The following is a 21574-nucleotide window of genomic DNA, read 5'->3' as shown; positions in this document are numbered from 1 at the left end:
GATGCTGCCCCTCAGGTTCTTAGTAGCAACAGTGAAAACTAAACAAGTATGGTCAGCTTTCATGCTGCAGCATCCTGTGCAGATTTAGGCTGGTATTGCTCAGACAACAGTGGGTCACAACACGGCAAACCCAAGCGTCAAAATCCCTGGGTCACCAGAGCTCAGTAGAAGCCTGCGAAGAAGCAGTTTCTTCCAGCTGCTGTGGCTGCTGCCTCCATCCCTGCTGTGCCCGACCTGCCTATCACGCAATCCCAGAACAGCTTCTTTCTCGACTCTAGAGCAGGGGAATCAGTGCTTCAAGGAGTTGTGGGTCAGACCTGCCAGCCTTTGGAGCTGAGCACTGTGCAGGAGAGAAGTGAAGGAGAAACGCCACCATCCACTGGCTCCCTCACCTAGTAGCACAAACTGGCTGAACCCTCCACAAAATGGCTGAAAATGTTCAGGTGAAATATGTCACTTTTTGCAGCTGCAAAAATTGTGGGATGTGATAGGTTGTGAGATGACTTCTTGGCCATTTTGCAGGTCTCACACCAAAAAATGGTTGAGAACCACTAATCTAACTGAGACAGGACTGGAAGCACAAGCAGATTGTGTATACTAGCACTCCCACTGTTGCAGTCCTGCTAGTGGAACTGTGCAGGTAATAGTGGGCTGGTGGCAGATCTCAATAAAAAGTTCAGTGTAGACTAAGATTCTAGAAAGACAAGGTGGGTGAGATAATATCTTTTTTTTGATCAACTTCTGTTGGTGGGAGAGAAAGCTTTTGAGCCATACTGAGGTCTGTGTGGCTCGAAAGCTTGTCTCTCATCAACAGAAGTTGGTTCCATAAAAGATACTACCCCTCACCCAACTTGTGTCTCTAATACCTGGACCCAGAATGGCTACAATTACACTGTATAAGATACAATTTGTCATTTCCACGTCCAACCACTGATCACGCTTTGAATCGATGGTCAGTAGTCTTTCACTGTAAGCCTTAAACTCTTATTTTTTCACTATTTTTTCCAGTTCTGAAAATGTCAGTTAAAATGGGTTGAACTGTGTCTCACCTCCATGAACCATGCATATCCATCTTAAGCCAGTGATCAAGGAAACAGGGTTTAACCCATGTTACCTTAAAACTTTGCTTATTAAATGTTTGACAATAGTTTGGTGGTATGGTTAAAACACCAGGCCAGGCTCAAATCTTTACATTTAATTTGTTACTATAAAGACGCAAAAACGGTTTTCTGGAGACTTGAAACCACAAGAGTAATAGCTGAGTTTTAAATATAATTCTTGCTAGAAAAGTACTAAACTATTTCTGCATTTCAGTGTAGACAGTCATAGTTTCTGTGTGTTACTGGCATGTACTTTAACCTTTTCTTTCAGATATAGACCTTGCCATGGTTAATGTAGGCCTTTATCACCTTAAGGTCATAGGGCTGCACCTTTAATCAATCTTGAAATTGTAGTTAGTGCAGAATGCAATTGGGCATAGAGAGCATATCACTCCTGTGATCTGCACTGTCTACCATGTTCTTTGGCTGCTTCATGATTGGGTGGGTTGGAGAAAGAGAGAGAGTGTTTATAATTAAAAAGCCTGAAAGCTCTTTACTGATATTTTTTCCCCAAAGAATGTCATATCTGGTCTTCACATGAGATTTGATAGGGCTTACCCTTGAAGGACCTAAATATATGGACTGAGCTCTCGATCTCAAGGTGAAAGGGGATAGGTGCTGAATCCCTAACAAGAGAGTTTGTATTCTAACTGTTCAGGCATTTGAGCCAAATAGGCATGAATAAAAACAATAACAGAGTGTTAAATTATCTGAATATAAATCACCTCCTTTCTGTCAGGTGTCAGCTTGAATGGTTTCCTTGATGTCATATCCTATTAATGCATCAATCACAGAGCCTTCTGTGAGAAACAGGATAGGGGACACCTGAATTTCTTATATAAAAAAGGCAATCAGAAAAAAACATTCTGAGGGGAAGAAAATCTTTATGGCTGCCTCTTGTACATCATCAAGAAGCAAACTAGATCACATGAATCGAATTAAACTCTTAAAAAATAAGAACAGAGAAAAATTCAGAACAGGATGAATCTGCAAAGGAAAAAAAACAAAGGGGCAAATACCCCCAATCATCTTTCTATTTCCTGATTGGGAGGGGAGAATAATCAGTAGGAGCCTTCATTTTACTTCTTTCTGAGTGAAATTCTTTGCCTTTTTTAACAGTTGTTCTTTTGTGGGGAATTGGCCTGTTTTTAAAATATACATTAAAAGTTAGGCCTGGCCTACATTGAATAGGTAGGTCAATCTACTTACCTCTCGCAAGGGTGTGAAAAATCCACACCCCTGAGCGACATAATTAAACCAACCTAACCCCAGCATAGCCAGAGCTAGGTTGATGGAAGAATTCTTCCGTCAGCCCAGCTACCACCTTTCTGGGAGGTGGATTATCTATGTTGATGGGAAAACCCCTCTCGGCATAGGTAGAGTCTACACTAAAGTGTTACAGCGGTGCAGCTGTGCTGCTGTAGCATTTCAAATGCAGACAAGCCCTTAGAATCAGTGGCTCAAAATGCTCTTGCAGGCTGTCCACCCACCCTCTTAGGCCCAGCGTACTGAGTGGCACAGACAGCTGGGTATAGTTAGAATGTAACTTGTATATTTTTGTTACATGTGTCTTCACACTCTAAACCAAAATTTCTCCGAGAGTTCTATTCATTGTTTAAATTAAAATATCATACAATGAGCTGTGTGTTTACTTTGCTTAGTTATTGGTGTTAACCCTTAAATAAGGTTTTAAAACTCCTTATTAGAATAAAGGAAAGAAATTCTCATCTCTAGACTAAGTCTGCCTCTTACTGAAGTAGTGCACTCATTTAAAGACTGAAGGCTTTCTTTGCCAGGGTAGCTATACATAAATCCTCCTTTTTTTTTTTTTTTTTTTTTTTTCAGAAAAAAATTACAATGTATAAGCTTAGATTCTGAACATTGCAGCAGAACATGTCTAACTTATAGACCTTCTGAGCTGTGGATTTCAATGGTGCTTGCTTTTAATAAATCAAATAAAACTACAACTACCCAGAACAATCTACAAGGTTTGACTCAAGTTACTGTTCCTTTAAGACACTGCAGTTTTGACTGAAACTGGCATGCTACAGAGAATGAAAAAGAATTCACTGTTTCTAAAAAAGATGAGGCCATAACATTCACAAACTCATCTGGCAAGGAAACGCTATAGAAACTAGAAAAAGTGGCAAAGTAGTCTTTTGTTGGAGTTTGGAGGGTGAGCCTCCTCTTCTTTCATTTGTTGCATTGGGGAGTTTTTGATTACGCCTGCTCAAACAGACGCTTTGTGCTAATGTGTTTTCTTGTGGTTTTGCCAGGTGACCTCCAACCCTTTGGCAACAGGCCAGTTCCACCACTACAACTGTTCCTTAAACAAGCACAGCAAGTGAAGTCAGTATTTGCCACTACCGTCCAGATGGAACACTGACTTTCCTGTTCCTCTCTTGCTGATAGTGAATATAGTCTTAGATTCTTACATTAAAGCAATACAGGAATCTGAGAGGTGCTCCACTGAATATCAACATTAGGAAGATGCATATATTTCTCAGACCCATCATCTAAATCTTTCCTCCTTTGATGCAGTTGCCACCAATCTGTATTTGTGGACATCTCTGCTATGATCACTCTGGCACAGAGGGCCAGTCAGGTAGCATTTTGTCTCTTGACCTGTCTTGTATACATGCATCCTCTCCAATCTCTGGGCTCCAGTGCTAGCTGACCAAGGACAGAAATAGACAGCACAACTAAAGTCAGGCATGAGAAAGAAAAGGCCATTAAAGAAAGAAGGTAAGCAGTCAAGCAAGGCCATGGTTCTCTACAAGGCATATGACGCAAACTAAGTATTATTAGCTTTCTCTTGTATTATGTATGTACCAACAGTTTACCATGTTTTCTCTTGGGGCTTCCTCTTTTGCCATTCAAGTGTCAAAGAATGACACAATTGATTTGGCACCCTGAAGCTCAGAAACCAGTTCTGCTGGTTGGAGGTAATAGGAGCTTCTCATTTTCCTAAAATGTTTCTTAGCTTCATTTTAGAAAATTCCTTCATATTAAACTTTCAGCAGTTCCTTATAGACAACTGAGAATAATAGGAGCACTCAGCTTGTCAAAAGGCCTTTGCTTTGCGCCAGCATAATGCAGCTGTAGGAATTCATTTAGGACACATCTTCCAGTTGTACCTCCAATAGATGTGAATTGTCACTTGTTATCAGCTTATTCATGCTACTCGGACTTCTAGTTGCTTCGGGCAGGCAGGTAATTATAAAATGCTGAAACTTTGTGCTCATACACCTCAGTAAATCCTGGGGATGCTTTAAAGGACAGCTCTTTTAAAAATCAAATTCATGCAGCTAGATCTTTCATTGTTCCTGTTTCTCTCCTGAATCTGTTGTTTAAACACCTTCACTGATTTTCTGTTGTTAGACAGTAAGGTTTTGAGCATGGCATGTATGGCCTTTTGCTCAGAAATATCAATATATCTGTTTAATCTTCTGTGTATCTTTAAAAATCTCATTATCAAGTCAGACACTTTAAAAAATCAAAGAAGATTGGGCGCTTGCCAATGATTCTGTCAGGTATAAAAATAAGTGTATAATAAAATACCTTCTAAAAGATGGAGAAACAATAGATGATGTTCAAAAGTGTTAACTTTTAATATTTGCAGGGCATCTTTATGATGTGTTCTCTAATTCCCGCAAACCGTAGAATCACTGGTAGAACCAAAATGAAGGTGGTCATTAGTAAACTTTGGAGAATTAAAAAAAATAGTGAGAGTTGACCCATTATGTTGCATATATTATGCTGGTTTAGATCTTTAAAAAAAAGAAGAACCACCTTCAAGATTTAAAAAAAAAATGGTTACTACTGTGAATACCAGAGTAAATCTAAGAAAACTGAATGGGGGGAGCAAGCTAAGGATACTACTAATCTACTAGAATTCTTTGAGGAGTCAGCAAGCATGTGGACTAGGGGGATCCAGTGGACATAGTGTATTTAGATTTTCAGAAAGCCTTTGACAAGGTCCCTCACCAAAGGCCCTTAAGCAAAGTAAGCTGTCATGGGATAAGAGGGAAGGTTTTCTCATGGATTGATAACTGGTTAAAAGATAAGAAACAAATGGTAGAAATAAATGGTCAGTTTTCCGAGTGAAGAGAGGTAAATAGTGGTGTCCCCCAGGGGTGTATACTGGGCCCAGTCCTATTCAACATATTCATAAATGATCTGGAAAAGGGGGTAAAGAGTGAGGTGGCAGAATTTGCAGATGATACAAAACTTCTCAAGATAATTAAGTCCACGACAGACTGTGAAGAGCTACAAAAGGATCTCTCAAAACTGAGTGACTGGGCAACAAAATGGCAAATGAAATTCATTGTTGATAAATGCAAGTAATGCACATGGGAAAACATAATCCCAACTATACATTTTGATACAGGAGGGCCAGGGAACAGTGGGAGAGTGCTAGAGGAGAAATATATAAACTCAAGACTAATTAAGGCGTGGTTCCCTCTAGACTAGGGAATGTGGCTGCAGGTTAATTGGATCACCTGCAGTCAATTAAGGCTCTGTTAGGAACCTCATAAACCACCCTGCTTCAGGCAGACAGAGGAGGAGGAGGACTGAGGACTGGAGCTTGGAGGTGTGCTGTGAGACTTGGAAAATCAGAAAACCGAAGTAAGGGGGACCCTGGCCCAGTAAGGGAGGGAGACCACCTTCCCTAGCATCTAAGGACTGCAGGTACCCCACCCAAAGGGGAAGAGGGTAAGAACCCACAGGGGTTGAGAGGGGCTGGGGCTCAGAGTGAGGAGCAAACCCAGACCACTATCCTGCTTCCATCCTTTGCCACCTTTCTGGGCCACTAGCGGGGCCATCGATGCCCCAAGAACAGGGGCAAGGATTGGCATCTTAGCTCCCCGCCAAGAAAAGTTCAGGACCCACCAGACTAACATCAGCCATCTTGTCACAACATATAAAATGATGGTGTCTAAATTAGCTGTTACCACGCAAGAAAGAGATCTTGGAGTCGTGGATAGTTCTCTGAAAACATTCACCCAATGTGCAGTGACAGTCAAAAAAAGCGAATGTTGGGAATCGTTAAGAAGGAATAGATAAGACAAAAATATCATATTGCCTCTATATAAATCCATGGTATGTCCACATCTTGAATACTGCATGCAGATGTGGTCCCACATCTCAAAAAAGAGATATTGGACTTGGAAAAGGTTCAGAAAAGGGCAACAACAATGATTAGGGGTATATGGAATGGCTGCCATATGAGGAGAGATTAATAAGACTGGACTTTTCAGCTTGGAAAAGATGCCTAAGGGGGGATATGATAGAGTTCTATAAAATCATGACGGGTGTGGAGAAAGTAAATAAGGAAGTGTTGTTATTTACTTCTTAGAACACAAGAGCTAGGGGCTACCAAATTAAATTAATAGGCAGCAGGTTTAAAACAAACAAAAGGAAGTATTTTTTCACACAATGCACTGTCAACCTGTGGAACTCCTTGCAGAGGATGTTGTGGAGGCCAAGACTATAACACGGTTCAAAAAAGAACTAGATAAGCTCATGGAGGATAGGTCCATCAGTGGCTATTAGCTAGGATAGTCAGGGTTTGTGTCCATAGCCTCTATTTGCCAGAAGCTGGGAATGGGCGATAGAGGATGGATCCCTTGATGACTACCTGTTCTGTTCATTGCCTCTGGGGCACCTGGCATTGGCCACTGTCAGAAGACTGGATATTGGGCTAGATAGACCTTTGGTCTGACCCAATATGGCCATTCTTATGTACTATAAGTATTGGCCTGAATCTTCAAAAGTGGCTAACTTTGAACGCCTTGTGTTTGGTGCCCAACTTGAATCAGCTGTTTCAATATTGTCAGAGTTGTTGCTCAGGACTTTCTGAAAATCACATCAAGCTGGATTCCCAAAAATTGAAGCACAGAATCATTTATTGCTCTTAAAATTTAGGCCATTGCTTTTAGTCTGCAATGGGCACAAAAGATGAATTAAGGCAAAATGAATTAAATGCAGTGCAAATGTCAGTGTTTATTTATCCCCTTGAACCAGATTGCATGTGGCATGCCGGACACAAAAAGATTGAGGTTACTTTTTAAAAATTACTTAATTCTTCTTGACAAAAATCCTACTTTGTCAGTAAACCAGGAAGCACAATAACCCAGAATGTGACCTTCTGTGTTTCAGAAGTCTTCTATAACTCATTCAACTTGGTATCTATGTCACAAAATGATGCATACTTTCAGCAAAACAGAAAATATCAGGAAGATATCCTCGAGGAAAAATTTTTTAATCTTCTGTGTTTGGATGCTGCCTCTGGCTGGGTTGATGAGGACGTTTATCATATAAACTGAGTAAAAGCCCAGGTTTTCATTTTTCCTATGTAGTTGGCATTCACTAGAACCTGACAGGTTTCAGAGTAGCAGCCGTGTTAGTCTGTATTCACAAAAAAAAAAAGGAGTACTTGTGGTACCTTAGAGATTAACAAATTTATTTGAGCATAAACTTTCGTGAGCTACAGCTCACTTCACTGAATGCATCCGATGTAGCTCACGAAAGCTTATGCTCAAATACATTTGTTAGTCTCTAAGGTGCCACTAGAACCTGAGATTCCTTTCTCCAGCTTCCCTACTAGTAATTTCCCATCAACCTCTAAAAGTTAACTAAAAGAAGCAGTTATGTTAATCATTTACTCCCTCCTGCCTTTTCATCTTCTCAACTGAAAGAAATTCTCCAAGGAATTTACTTTGTGATCAACTCTAGTTGCCAAAATAAAAAAACAAACAGGAAAGAGGAAGAATGTGTCCCTGCTGCATCTCGGTGTCTTTGTCACAGTGAATAGCTTCACTCTGAAGCTGTGGGGTCTGTCAGCAGGGCAATAGATTTGAGGGTAGGGGGCATGGCATCATTAGACCTATGAGCTGCTCCTTATCTTCCCCCATCTAGTACTGCCTCCATTCTAGTGAAAGCTGCATTTGCAACTAGAACATTATTTTAAGAGTAGCAGATTGTGGTATATTCTCCAGAATTTAGAATTGCAGTAGAGGGCTGTAAGACTCTTTATAAAGTTTTTCATAGCCTGAAGAAATACATTCATGGTAAATGTCCACTCCAAATCTGGACCCAGCCACTTCTTCCTGATGAGTTTTAGGTACAGGAACTAGAGTAGGCTCTGGCTTGTCAGCTTTGGTGTAGTTTGAGAAGCAAGAAGTATTGAACTTCTTCTTTAAGACCCCTTTGTGCCTTAGTGAAAGATATTATAGAAATTTCTGCGGTGCTTCCTTTCCTTTGGGCTTCAGAAACTAAAGGAAAATCTCCACTGAATAGGGAACAATGAAACTATTGCAATATTGGACTGTATGATCACATCCTAAAGCCCCATCCCTTCCTGGCTAATAGCTGTCCTTTGAAGAAATGGGGCTTCTGTCCCTACCATGGAACCTAACATATACATCTCAGTCTGTGCTCCTAATGAATCAAATAAAGTTAGGGTATAGCAATAACTGCTGCCACCACTAAAATAGCAGAAGCTCTCCGTGATGATGCCCCAAAACATAAGCACTGAGAGTCATTTCCATAGTGGAATGCATGTGCTTCGCTTTTAGTATATACTTCATTGAGACTTAAATACATGCATAAGTGATGTCCTGAATAGGGATGTTTTCCTAAATCAGAGCTACAGTGTGATAAGCAGCACTTCAACCACATGTCTCGACCCCATGTGGTCAGAATACTTCTGGTGTAAACAAATCTCCCATAGTGTTTTACTTACATATGGAACATATTTAGACTTGGCAGAATTCAATTATTATCATTATTATTTTATTATTATTATTTCAATGGATAATATCAATGTTTATTTTAAGCATGTTTTCAATTTTTATTCATTTTTTTCCCTGCAACTGTGAAAATTTAAAAATCTAGGTGAGATAATTATTTAATGACAGTAGACACTGAGATTTAAAAAGTTAAAGCTTTATAACTGTTAAAACACACTGTCATCATATGTCAAAATTTTAGCCTCAAGTCAAACTCTAAGTTCTCAAGCAGCATTTTTCTTTGCCTATCTGTAAATTTCAACAATTATCGATTGGAAATATTTTTTTAGTCAGTTTGTATGGGTATAGTGAAATCAGTGTTTATTGACATTTAATGAAAAAATCGAATGCTTCCAAGCCTAAATATATGCCTTAGTTTAATGTACATGAAGCAGAGGCTCATGTGCAGACATTAACTGAGATATGTAATTTTGTATAACGCTGACCTGCTTCTTGACTCCTCTGGTCAAAACTTTGTAGCATGGCAAGGAGCCGGCTTAAGTCAGATTCAGCTCATTTGGCTGCTCTTCTCTCTTCAAACAGGAAACAATTAGTATAGAGAGTGGGAGGAAAGCAAGCACAAGAGCTTATACAAATATTTTTGTTATTAACATTTTAATGTTTCTAGCCCATTTGTTAAACTATTTTTCTTTTTCAATAAAAATGAAACGGTTCTAGCAAAGTGTGTGGTTAATCCTCCCTCCCCCCAAAAATGCTTTGCTTGCTAAAATTCTAAAATTATAATGCATCTTAATGATTACATCTCTACCACATTCCATAAAAATAATCTAGGGGTGGCAGGGAAAGAGCTGTGAGGAAGAGCTCAATATTGAAACAAAATCCCACTTACTAAAACCAGAATTTGTGAATAGATCATTTTATTTTTAACGTTGCCATAGTGGTAGGTGGCTTTTGTTGTTCTTTAGTCTTGGCTTCTCTCTAGAATAGTTTTCAGAATCAATAATCTTCAGGAGAAAGTGGGGTAGTGTTATTTTAGTAGATAAAAGAAGATTGAGACTAATTAGATATTAATCAAAAGTAATGAAGTTTAAGGTGCTACAATAGAATAAATAATGACAGAATTTGTTTTCTGTTTTTTATCCAACAAGAATGTTTCTGCCACTTGAAAAGAAACAATTTCTTTGGCTAAGCTAATACTAAGTATCCTGCAATGGAGTTACTAGATTCCAGATAGTTAACAAGGACAAGAAAGAGACGGGTCCAACAGTAGATATTTTCAATTGTCACTAAGGAAGTCTAATAAAATGTATCAACTTTTTATATTGCTCATGAAATTGTATGTTTCGAAACAAACCAGAAACATATGCAGCTTGTTTGCATTTGAAAAGTTAACCGTAATTAATTTGCTTTTGTAGCAACACCAATGACAAATTATGAAATCGCCACATGACCCAGTAAATTATATGTGCGAGAAGTACTGCATTTCCTAATGGAAACTTGTTCATTTACCAAAAGTTGCACAGCGTGTTGGATGAACAATGTGGTATGTTGATCTCTTGAGAATTTGGTGTCAAAACATTCCAGATTTTGTTTGGTCATCTCACTCTGTCATTAATGAACATGTTTCCAACCTTACAAAACTGTAAATCCTGACTTTTGGTGGGTCTGTTCTGTGGTAACGAAGGAAATTTGTTCTTGCAGTCCAGTCATTGATATAACTAGAGTAGTGACGTTGAATGGAGATATTTATTATCTGTGAAAACCCTGAAGTAATCTTGAATCATTTCCAGCAATGTGTTTGTGCATTCTTCCAGATGTAACTATGCATGATATAATTTGTTGCCTAGTTCGTTTCTTTGAGCCAGGAATGGACAATTTTTCAAAGTCTTGGCTTGAAAAGATGCATGTATGTTACACCCTCTGTCACGCTTTACAAGGTACTACAATCAGGCAGTCTTTATACTTGAGCTGTCTAGACATTGTAACCGAGCTGAAAAGGACAAATGAAAGAAAAAGCCCTCTTCATCAGATCTTTTTTCATTCTGCACCCAGTTCTTACTCACAAGTTGCACACTAACAAGAAAAGACAATGGGGGTAAATAGGCTAAAAAGCCACTGGAGTGGGACAGGAGAAAGAACTCACAGTTCAGTGGTCCTCTGTTAATATTTGTTTGATTAACATAAGAATCATAGAATCATAGAATATCAGGGTTGGAAGGGACCCCAGAAGGTCATCTAGTCCAACCCCCTGCTCAAAGCAGGACCAAGTCCCAGTTAAATCATCCTAGCCAGGGCTTTGTCAAGCCTGACCTTAAAAACCTCTAAGGAAGGAGATTCTACCACCTCCCTAGGTAACGCATTCCAGTGTTTCACCACCCTCTTAGTGAAAAAGTTTTTCCTAATATCCAATCTAAACCTCCCCCATTGCAACTTGAGACCATTACTCCTCGTTCTGTCATCTGCTACCATTGAGAACAGTCTAGAGCCATCCTCTTTGAAACCCCCTTTCAGGTAGTTGAAAGCAGCTATCAAATCCCCCCTCATTCTTCTCTTCTGCAGACTGAACAATCCCAGCTCCCTCAGCCTCTCCTCATAAGTCATGTGCTCTAGACCCCTAATCATTTTTGTTGCCCTTCGCTGTACTCTTTCCAATTTATCCACATCCTTCTTGTAGTGTGGGGCCCAAAACTGGACACAGTACTCCAGATGAGGCCTCACCAGTGTCGAATAGAGGGGAACGATCACGTCCCTCGATCTGCTCGCTATGCCCCTACTTATACATCCCAAAATGCCATTGGCCTTCTTGGCAACAAGGGCACACTGCTGACTCATATCCAGCTTCTCGTCCACTGTCACCCCTAGGTCCTTTTCCGCAGAACTGCTGCCGAGCCATTCGGTCCCTAGTCTGTAGCGGTGCATTGGATTCTTCCATCCTAAGTGCAGGACCCTGCACTTATCCTTATTGAACCTCATTAGATTTCTTTTGGCCCAATCCTCCAATTTGTCTAGGTCCTTCTGTATCCTATCCCTCCCCTCCAGCGTATCTACCACTCCTCCCAGTTTAGTATCATCCGCAAATTTGCTGAGAGTGCAATCCACACCATCCTCCAGATCATTTATGAAGATATTGAACAAAACGGGCCCCAGGACCGACCCCTGGGGCACTCCACTTGACACCGGCTGCCAACTAGACATGGAGCCATTGATCACTACCCGTTGAGCCCGACAATCTAGCCAGCTTTCTACCCACCTTATAGTGCATTCATCCGGCCCATACTTCCTTAACTTGCTGACAAGAATGCTGTGGGAGACCGTGTCAAAAGCTTTGCTAAAGTCAAGAAACAATACATCCACTGCTTTCCCTTCATCCACAGAACCAGTAATCTCATCATAAAAGGCGATTAGATTAGTCAGGCATGACCTTCCCTTGGTGAATCCATGCTGACTGTTCCTGATCACTTTCCTCTCCTCTAAGTGCTTCAGGATTGATTCTTTGAGGACCTGCTCCATGATTTTTCCAGGGACTGAGGTGAGGCTGACTGGCCTGTAGTTCCCAGGATCCTCCTTCTTCCCTTTTTTAAAGATGGGCACTACATTAGCCTTTTTCCAGTCATCCGGGACTTCCCCCGTTCGCCACGAGTTTTCAAAGATAATGGCCAAGGGCTCTGCAATCACAGCCGCCAATTCCTTCAGCACTCTCGGATGCAATTCGTCCGGCCCCATGGACTTGTGCACGTCCAGCTAAATAGTCCCTAACCACCTCTATCTCTACAGAGGGCTGGCCATCTCTTCCCCATTTTGTGATGCCCAGCACAGCAGTCTGGGAGCTGACCTTGTTAGTGAAAACAGAGGCAAAAAAAGCATTGAGTACATTAGCTTTTTCCACATCCTCTGTCACTAGCTTGCCTCCCTCATTCAGTAAGGGGCCCACACTTTCCTTGGCTTTCTTCTTGTTGCCAACATACCTGAAGAAACCCTTCTTGTTACTCTTGACATCTCTTGCTAGCTGCAGCTCCAGGTGCGATTTGGCCCTCCTGATATCTTTCCTACATGCCCGAGCAATATTTTTATACTCATACATGCTAAATACATGCAAAAGTATTTGTCTTGAAAATCTGTATTTGTATATTTGTATTTGGTGGTATGATTTTTTTTAATTCACTCTTTCAGAATTACTCACTTGAATAATTTTTTTTGAGGCATTTGTCATTTTAACTTCCTCTCATTGACTGACTGAACATGCCAATCAAATAGGTAGGGACAGATCATCAGCTGCTATAAATTAATGCACAAACTCTCAAACTTCAATAGAGCTATATCAATTTATACCAGCTTAAGATCTGTGTGTATTTAGTAGAGCTGGGAGGAAAAACAGTCATTGTCTTCGTTTTTTGGTTGTTTTTTTTTAATTTGCTGGGAGAAAGTACTTGTTGTTTAACTGGGAGGGGGGTTTTTTGGCGTTTTTTGGGTTAACCCCTTTTTTTCCTTCTCCTCTGCCTTCATACCTTTCTCAGTGCCAAAGTGGGAAAAGAAAAAAGGGGAGAGAAAGGAAGGAGGACAACAACCTTTTTGTCAAAGGGGAAATTTTTAAAAAATGTCACTGAAAATGTCACTTATTAAAGTAATAAACTCTGCATGAGAGCAAATGTCTTCAAATGAAAAATGTTGTTCTGCTGTAACTTTTACCTCCAGTTTCTTAATACTTCAACTTTCATAGAGCATTTTTGCATTTTCAAATTCCTTGTGTTGCTTTACTTGATTTACTCACACCGTCACTATTAAATGGTTCAGATTTGTATAGTTTGCCTTCTACCTGAGAGGCCAAATCCTCTCAACTGCAAAGCTAGATGTGCATGATTCCTATTTGATGTGTTGCTTTTATATGGAGGCTGCACCTTACTGCCCTGTTCAAAGTTGCAGTAATGGCAGCATGTTTATAGAGTATCCACAAGAGCATCTTTTCAATAAAACCTATTTTATTATCATTTAATGAAAATTGTGGAGAGAATGTCCAAACAATTCAGAAAATATAATTTTCCACTGAGATGTCAAGCTTTTAATGATTTTTATATTTAAATAATGATGGTTTTGTCTGCAAAAGTAGTGTTTGAGAGAGAAATGAATGAAATTACTTGGTAACACTGTGTACGGACATCTTTTTAAAGGAAGAAATATTTCCAGGGTATCAAAGAACAGTATAACACTAGTCTGAAATATGGATGGGATTCTCAAGTCTGATGAGACCAATTAGCACTCCATAAGCAGCTCTAAGTGAATCAAGATTGGGCAGCCCTAAATCAGGGAATCATAACCAGCTTTCTGCAGCCCCCTCTCCACTCTGTTGGATAGGTCTACACTGCAGCTAGAAGCATACTTCCCAGTGCAAACATGCAGACACACTGGCTCTTCTCAAGCTACTGTCTTAAAAATAGCAGTGTAGCCAGGGATAGCTGGGCTACAGCTTGGGCTAGCTGCCATAATATGGACCAAGGGGATCTAGACAGATTTGAACTTGAGAAAGCTTTGTTTTTCAGCCTCTTCTGTTGCCAGTTCTCTCTTCCATAGGTCTAGGGTTTGGTGGCTTAATGTCCCCTCTGTCATTCTTAGCCTGCTTCGTCATGTCTGTCTGACTCACATAATGGCATCGGCATTGCCTTACCTCCATGTGAAGTCAGTGGGAGCTATTGGGAGCTCAGTGGTTTTGAATATTAAACCACTTTTTAGATGCCTAAATGTGGATTAAGAGAAGAGTGCCACAGGAGCCTCCTCAAAAAAAAAAATCTAAATTTATCGGCAAAAATTGAACTTCAGCTGTGAGCAGACAGCAAATGTGAAAAATCGGGAAGGGGGTGGGGGGTAATAGGAGCCTATATAATAAAAAGACCCAAAAATCGGGATTGTCCCGATGAAAATTGGGACATCTGGTCATCTGAACTTTTGCTCACGAGTGGCGAGCTGGTCAGCTTAACTTAGTTCCTAGTAGTGTCTATGATTCGGCAAGGATCACTGTAAAAACACTTTTCTCTTCTTCTTTGCTGTAGGATTTTAGATAATGGGCTGTGTGCAATGCAAGGATAAAGAAGCAACAAAACTGACAGATGAGAGGGACGGCAGTTTAACTCAGAGTTCAGGATATCGCTATGGCACAGATCCCACTCCACAGCACTACCCTAGCTTCGGTGTGACTTCAATTCCAAACTACAACAACTTCCACGCAACAGGAGGCCAGGGACTGACTGTCTTCGGGGGTGTCAATTCCTCTTCTCATACTGGGACTTTGCGTACAAGAGGAGGAACAGGTAGGTCCTGATACGAGCTTATTTCATTGTATATTTTAGCACATTTATTTAAAAATATATTTATTTAGTATAAAGTACAACTAGAGCTCAGAGACTACTCTGAAATTAAAGGGGCCTATTGACTTTGGAAAAAGTCACCTCTGACATTTAATCATTGAAATAAACTGCACTAAGCATTGAAGTTACTGAGTAAAATAACCATAATTTCAACCATATAACTACTAACTTATAGTAGTTACTAGTTGTAAGCAGTGGGGGTAACCTAACTACCTATAGTAATTACAAACCAAACTGAGCTCTTTTGCACACACACATCATTGCATGGTATCACAATGACAGTGTTATTCAGCTATCTTCTCTTTTTCAGGTGTAACTCTTTTTGTGGCGCTTTATGACTATGAAGCAAGAACAGAAGATGACTTAAGTTTTCAGAAAGGAGAAAAATTTCAGATACTTAACAGCTCGTGAGTTTTAAGGGGGTGGCATGCTTGTCAGTTACTATCTTCTAATTAAAGATAGCATAATGTCAACAGTTCTGTTTATCAACTTTATAATCAGTAAAAGAAAAGGTGTCAGATTCAAGAAATATGCTTTTTAGGTCTTGTGCTTGTCTTCCACTGCTTTTTACAGACTTTATTATGGGGGGGAAATTTCCAGAACTGCAATTTTTCTTTGAAAAGTGGCATCGTGAGGTTCCATGGTGAGAGCCTCTTTCAATGATTTCAATAGCTAATGGAATTTAGAATTCACAGCAAATTCAGTCTTGGAACTGAGAGCACAAGGTTCTGTGCATCACCACCAGTAATAAAAGTGCTGCAAGCCAAATTAGGCCCATGTTCACACCTCTGCAATTCCATTATCTTCAATATTTTAAATGGGAGTTTAATTTGAAAGAAAAAAAAAACTTGATTCACAAAAAGGAATACAGTCCTGCTCTGTATGCCAATGGGAGTAAAAAGCAATAACATTTTTGTCACACAGTAAGAGGCTATAACTCTGAATATGCACAGGGAGCAGATCTGTTGAGTAATACACCATTTCTACAGTCATATTGTAGAACTGCACTTTAAGCCAATTTCTTAAAATGAATTTTAGCTACTGTCCATGAAAAGCTACTCATTTGGGGGTTAAAATCTGCTTCTAAAAATTACTGTGCTGGCAATTTACTGTGAATCCTATATTGGAATAACTTGTAGAAAGCTTTACGTGTTGTGGTTAATGTTGCTGTCCTTTATGAAATAAAAATGGATTAATATCCAAAAGTATACAGTAAGGGACAAAAGCAGTATCACGTTCCGTTTTATGACAGTGGGGCAAATTCATCCCTGATGTAACTCCATCAACTTTAATAGAATAACTTCTGGGCTCAGTTTGGCCCAGCATCCATTAAAATGAAAAGAGTCAGGTAGTTCTGTGGAATATTTCATGAAACTGTGCAGCTGGAGAGCTTTGATCTAGATGAAAGTACAGAAGCCTCAGTTAAGACTTGTAAAGAGAATAGCAGTTTGAAAACATCTCCACTTCTAAATTAGCAAATGCAAAAAAAAAATCTGACTAAAGATTTTCATATTATCCACTTTTTTCATATTGCCTGGTACTATCCTAGCCTTGAAGCCTTGCCGCAAGCTATATCATGGCTTGAAACACACAAAAAAATCAGTCTATTATAAATTGCTTAAACATTCCACTTAATGAAGTCAATGGGAGCTCACAGTAAGCTATATTATTTGGAGTCATTGTAAGGATGGAGAAAAAGAACAGATTCCACCCACACATGAATGGTAGCAATGCATTTTGATGTTGGTATATATTGTGTGGAGGAAGGTTTTCTAGAAAGAAAATCAGCTACCCATTGACTCCCTTAGGAATTGTGGGTGCTCAGTAACTATCAGGATTGGGCCTACATAGTCAGAACCTCCAATACCTAACCACACTCCTGGAATGTTGAAAATCAGGATGGAAACTTACAAGAACAGGCTTTGTTGTGAGAATTCATACTTTCTTTATGTTCCTTTCAGGCTGGATATAATACAAAATAAGCCTCTTTTGTGCTCTTCTGGTGCTGCTTGGAATCATGAAGCACACAGGTGCACAAAAATGAGTTTGTTTTGTTATCAATTGAACAGATTTCTTTTTCAGTCTAAAAGAGGTTCAGGTTTGGTTAATCTTCTGGGTGAAAGTTCAGATCAGTAATAAACTTTATCTAAGCTATTTCATGGATCCCTAAAATTAATGTTGGATTTGCTGTAGGTTGATACCAAATGTAATTTAATTCCCCTCCTCACCAGCACATTGAGAAAGATTTATGTTTTTCTCTTTTGGAACATTTTATGACATACAGTATGTAGTATTTATGGATATGATAAAATACCTCCATCTAGTGGAATTTATGTGCAATAATACATTGGAAATAAAAAATAACTAATAGATCTCTGTTGTGCAATAATAGAAACAAAGATTTCATAGAGGATTTTAATTGTATTTATTAATAAAAGCATTTTGTCATCTCCCAAAAATATTTTATATGGACACAAAGGACAAGATTTCAAACTTTGACTGCATAAAGTTAGGCACATAAACAGAAGTGGCCCAATTTTCAGAGGTGCTGAACACCCACAGCTTCTATGAAAGTCAGTAATATCTGTGTGTGCTCAACAACTCCTGAAAACCACCTATTTTTATTTAGGTGCATTATTTTAGGTACCATGTTAGATGGTGTTAACCAAAATTTCCTGAATAAAGATTGTGTTATGGATGAGATTGCCTGAGCCCTACTGCAAATAGACTGGGGGGGGGGGGGAATCACACTCATAAAATGAATAACAGAATGTGGATTATTTTTTTTAAAGATTACAATATCAAAAGATGAAAAAGAACATCTCCTGTTTGACTAAGTTCAGCTGTTTTCTGAGCTATCTTATGAAGCATTTTACAAGTTCTCTCAGAAACTAGCTCACAGAGAAATAGGAAGTTTTAAGATAGTTCATCTTCATATAATTTAAATGCTTGTTCAAAACAGCATTGCCATATCTGATTTCTGTAGTTCCTGTTTGCTTATTGGAAGCTTTAAGATTTTTAGTTCACATTTGATAATTCTGTATAATTTAATTAAATCTCCATTTTACAGATTTGGAAATAGAGACAGAATTTATAAACTATCTGAGTCTTTAGCTTGGCTACAGTGTGCCAGAGTGAACTACAGGAATGAGGATTGTAGAGTGTTGAGATGTACTGCCCCAAGTGGACACTGCTGACGCTAACGAAAAGGTACCTACTTTGTGATAACATAGTCCTATTTGAAAGTGGGCTATGTTAATGCAAACTAGGTACCTTTTAGATCAAACCAGCAGTGTCCACACAGGACAGTTAGAGCACAGTGCTTTGGTGAGCTCTGCAATTCAATCCCCTGTAGTCCACACTCGAGATGGACTTGGAAGTCGGAGTTATCTGGCTCCCAGCATTGTATTCAGACCACTAAACCATGAATCCTCTCATTCTGTAAAAGCTGAGAAATAAACATTTTCTAAAGCTATTGCATTTCATTACAGCAGATTTTCTTCTAAGGACCATCTCTTGTCTTTATTCTATATATCTGCCTATTATTGACATAAACTGAAGCTGTGTATGGGTGTGGGAGGGGGCAGTCACTGTACTGAGATGGCCCTGTTTTTCTTTCTTTTGAAAGGTTTGGGAGAAGTGGCTTGCACAATGATTTGAAAATGTAGCCAAATCATTTATTATTTAAAATAGCTTTTGTTGGTGACCAGGAGAAGCAACACAGACCCCAATTTTCAGAGGCTATCCCAAGCTGCAGACTGGTAACAAGGCAAGTAAATGGCCTTGTTACATTCTTGAATATCCATCAATTGCATCCTGCTTAAGGTGTGGATGTTCTAGTAAGGTTAGAGATGGACGCGGCTCAAACTTCCCAAAAGTTTGGATCTAGTATTTTGTTTCAGGGCCCTCACAAGAACCTATATTTGAAAATTGGCCCCGCACCAGTTATTCAATACTCCAAGTCAAACTCAGCCCTTACTGCGGGTGACTGGAGTGGAAATAAATAGCCTTTTATGCCACTGTGCTGAATTTGGAAAACTATACTTCTGATCACCAATTTAAAAAAAATTGTAAAAAGGTGCATAAAGGTACATGTCTTAATTTGGCTTAAAATGGTACCACATTCTCTTTCCAAAATGCCTGTATGATAAAAATGTTAAGTTGTTGTTAATTCTAAGCATTACCTACAGCTTCATGTTTTCGCAGTCAAATAATTTTCTTTGCAACTGTATTTTTCACTCGGACTTTCTCACCTCTATTCCTTCAGTGAAGGAGACTGGTGGGAGGCACGTTCCTTGACAACAGGAGAAACTGGTTACATTCCCAGTAATTATGTGGCTCCAGTCGACTCCATCCAAGCAGAGGAGTATGTTTTCTTTTTGTTTTAAAGAGATATTAACACTGTAATTGAAGGAGATTTGAGAATTCAAGTTGATTGTAGTGATTTTCAAGTGACTTGCGTCATTTTTATTTCAGTTTTCAGCTGCACTGATAAATAGGTAATTAGTAACAAAGGGAGCAGAAACTGAGCAGTGTCAAAACAAAGAGGAAGAAACCACAGCAAATGAAGCAGACCTTGTTCTGTTATGCTAGCCAGTTTCTTGCTTTAGACTAGAGTTGCCCAAACTAACTTGCCAGTGCCCCAGGAACAAGTAATTTACGTAAAACAGGACAGATTGTACCAACCGTTATTTTTAATGTGGGATGATGGCCCACAGAGTCTGCAGCAGGCAATAAAGCATCGTTTGAAGGGGCTATAGCCCCTGTGGACTAACACTTTAAGAGCCCGTGAGCTTCATTATATTTATCTCATAATCGGCATGTTGTGCCATTAGAGCAATCCGTATTTGAAACACCAAGCATAAAAGTTACATCGTGAAATTGCCTTATTTTAATGAGTTGTTTTGATTTCAAACAAATTTACATTATTGGATGCCAAGAACAAAGAAATGAATCTAGCACAATGGCATTGAGAGCATAAAAATCTACAGAATCATGAAAAAATTTTACTCTCTTAGGTTATATCTGGTCCCTCTATTCAGTTTTTTTTAGCTCTGGTGCAAGAGGAGAAATTGGCCATTGATAAAATGGGTATATAATCAAGAAGCCACCGGTGAATAAACTGTTATACTGCAATTTAAAACAAAATGTAAAATATACTGTTGACTCAGAAGTTAGTCTGATTGCAGCTCTCTTTCCAGTGGCAGCGCATTTTTAAAATGTGCTCAACTTGTTTTTCATTCATTCTATCCACTATATGCAATAGTCCAAATTCTGGCAAGCACTAGATATCAGCACTTACCAGAGGCTTGAGGTGGATGTTGATCACCCTTCCAAACCCAAAGACCGGCTGCTTCTTTCAGACTTTCTATACACTACCTGTCACTTGTGTTCCAGGGTAAAGCCTAAAGTATGAGGACCACAGTGGACAGAATAGAGGGATCTGTAGTTTTCTTCAATCATCTACTATTTTGGAGCTTTGCAAGTCAAGTAACCCTTCTGAGCATCCTATCTAGCATTGTTCTTACCTCCTCTTATGTTTTTAAGGTGGTATTTTGGCAAACTTGGCCGAAAAGATGCTGAGAGACAGCTGTTGTCATTTGGAAACCCACGAGGTACCTTCCTTATCCGTGAAAGTGAAACCACCAAAGGTAAAATGGCCAGTTCTATAAATATTAATGGTACGTGTAAGACAGAAATTGTAGCTCATGGTTATGACAAATCAGCAAGATAGAATGATATCACCTAGTCAGACTGCAGTGATCACTACAACTCAATTAAGTGAAAACTATTATTTATTTCTGTACAATTAAAATGACCAAATCTCACCTTCTCGAAAGAATATAAGTAAGGAGTTTTTGGGGGGGGTAATGTTTCTCCATACTTTCTTCATCTCTTTAGAATGCTAGTGTCACAGAATTTTTTTAACCATTTTAAATTCAAGTATTTCAAAAGCATGTGAAAAGAAGGAGCATTGTGTGAAGAGTTGACATCATGAGTGGGTGGAGTTAAGGTTGTTCACAGGACTTAAAAGAGTAGCACCATTTATATTTTCCAATCTGACCTCTCGTTATATGATACATCCTATTTAATAATTCAGGTGCAAGTGCCAAATCATTCCTTCAGAGCCCCTAATTCCAAATGGAATGTCAGAGTTGATATTCTGTTGCTTCAAAAGGATAGCTTCCCATGCTATTACCCTGCAACTTGACCTTCGTGTAGCAGCCAGATACAAGTGCCCGTAGCATAGCAACCAGAGTCAAAGCACAGTATTCATAGTCTCTATGGCTGTATAGCTTCTAGACTTTCCATAAAGAAAAGGAGTACTTGTGGCACCTTAGAGACTAACAAATTTATTAGAGCA

General features: G+C 39.3%; 1 protein-coding gene across 11 annotated transcripts in view; it reads left to right on the top strand.

Annotated features, from left to right (window-relative positions):
* Positions 1-21574, top strand: part of FYN (FYN proto-oncogene, Src family tyrosine kinase) — a 191236-nt gene that overhangs the window by 133458 nt on the left and 36204 nt on the right. For 6 of the 11 annotated variants that reach the window (XM_038394537.2, XM_038394540.2, XM_038394539.2 and 3 more), the window contains exons 3-6: positions 14896-15153; positions 15521-15617; positions 19478-19576; positions 20758-20861. In XM_038394537.2, the coding sequence (XP_038250465.1) occupies positions 14907-15153; positions 15521-15617; positions 19478-19576; positions 20758-20861 (547 nt within the window). In that variant the 5' untranslated portion in view covers positions 14896-14906. Of the gene's footprint in view, positions 1-5665; positions 5817-10268; positions 10398-14767; positions 14779-14895; positions 15154-15520; positions 15618-19477; positions 19577-20757; positions 20862-21574 lie in introns of those variants that run through there. The other 5 variants (XM_043510853.1, XM_043510845.1, XM_043510846.1 and 2 more) reach the window with 4 other exon arrangements.

This window comes from Dermochelys coriacea, chromosome 3, assembly GCF_009764565.3.
Source record: "Dermochelys coriacea isolate rDerCor1 chromosome 3, rDerCor1.pri.v4, whole genome shotgun sequence".
Lineage (NCBI taxonomy): Eukaryota > Metazoa > Chordata > Testudines > Dermochelyidae > Dermochelys > Dermochelys coriacea.
Note: the sequence above shows the minus strand (reverse complement) of the source record. Positions and strands in the feature narration are given on the sequence as shown.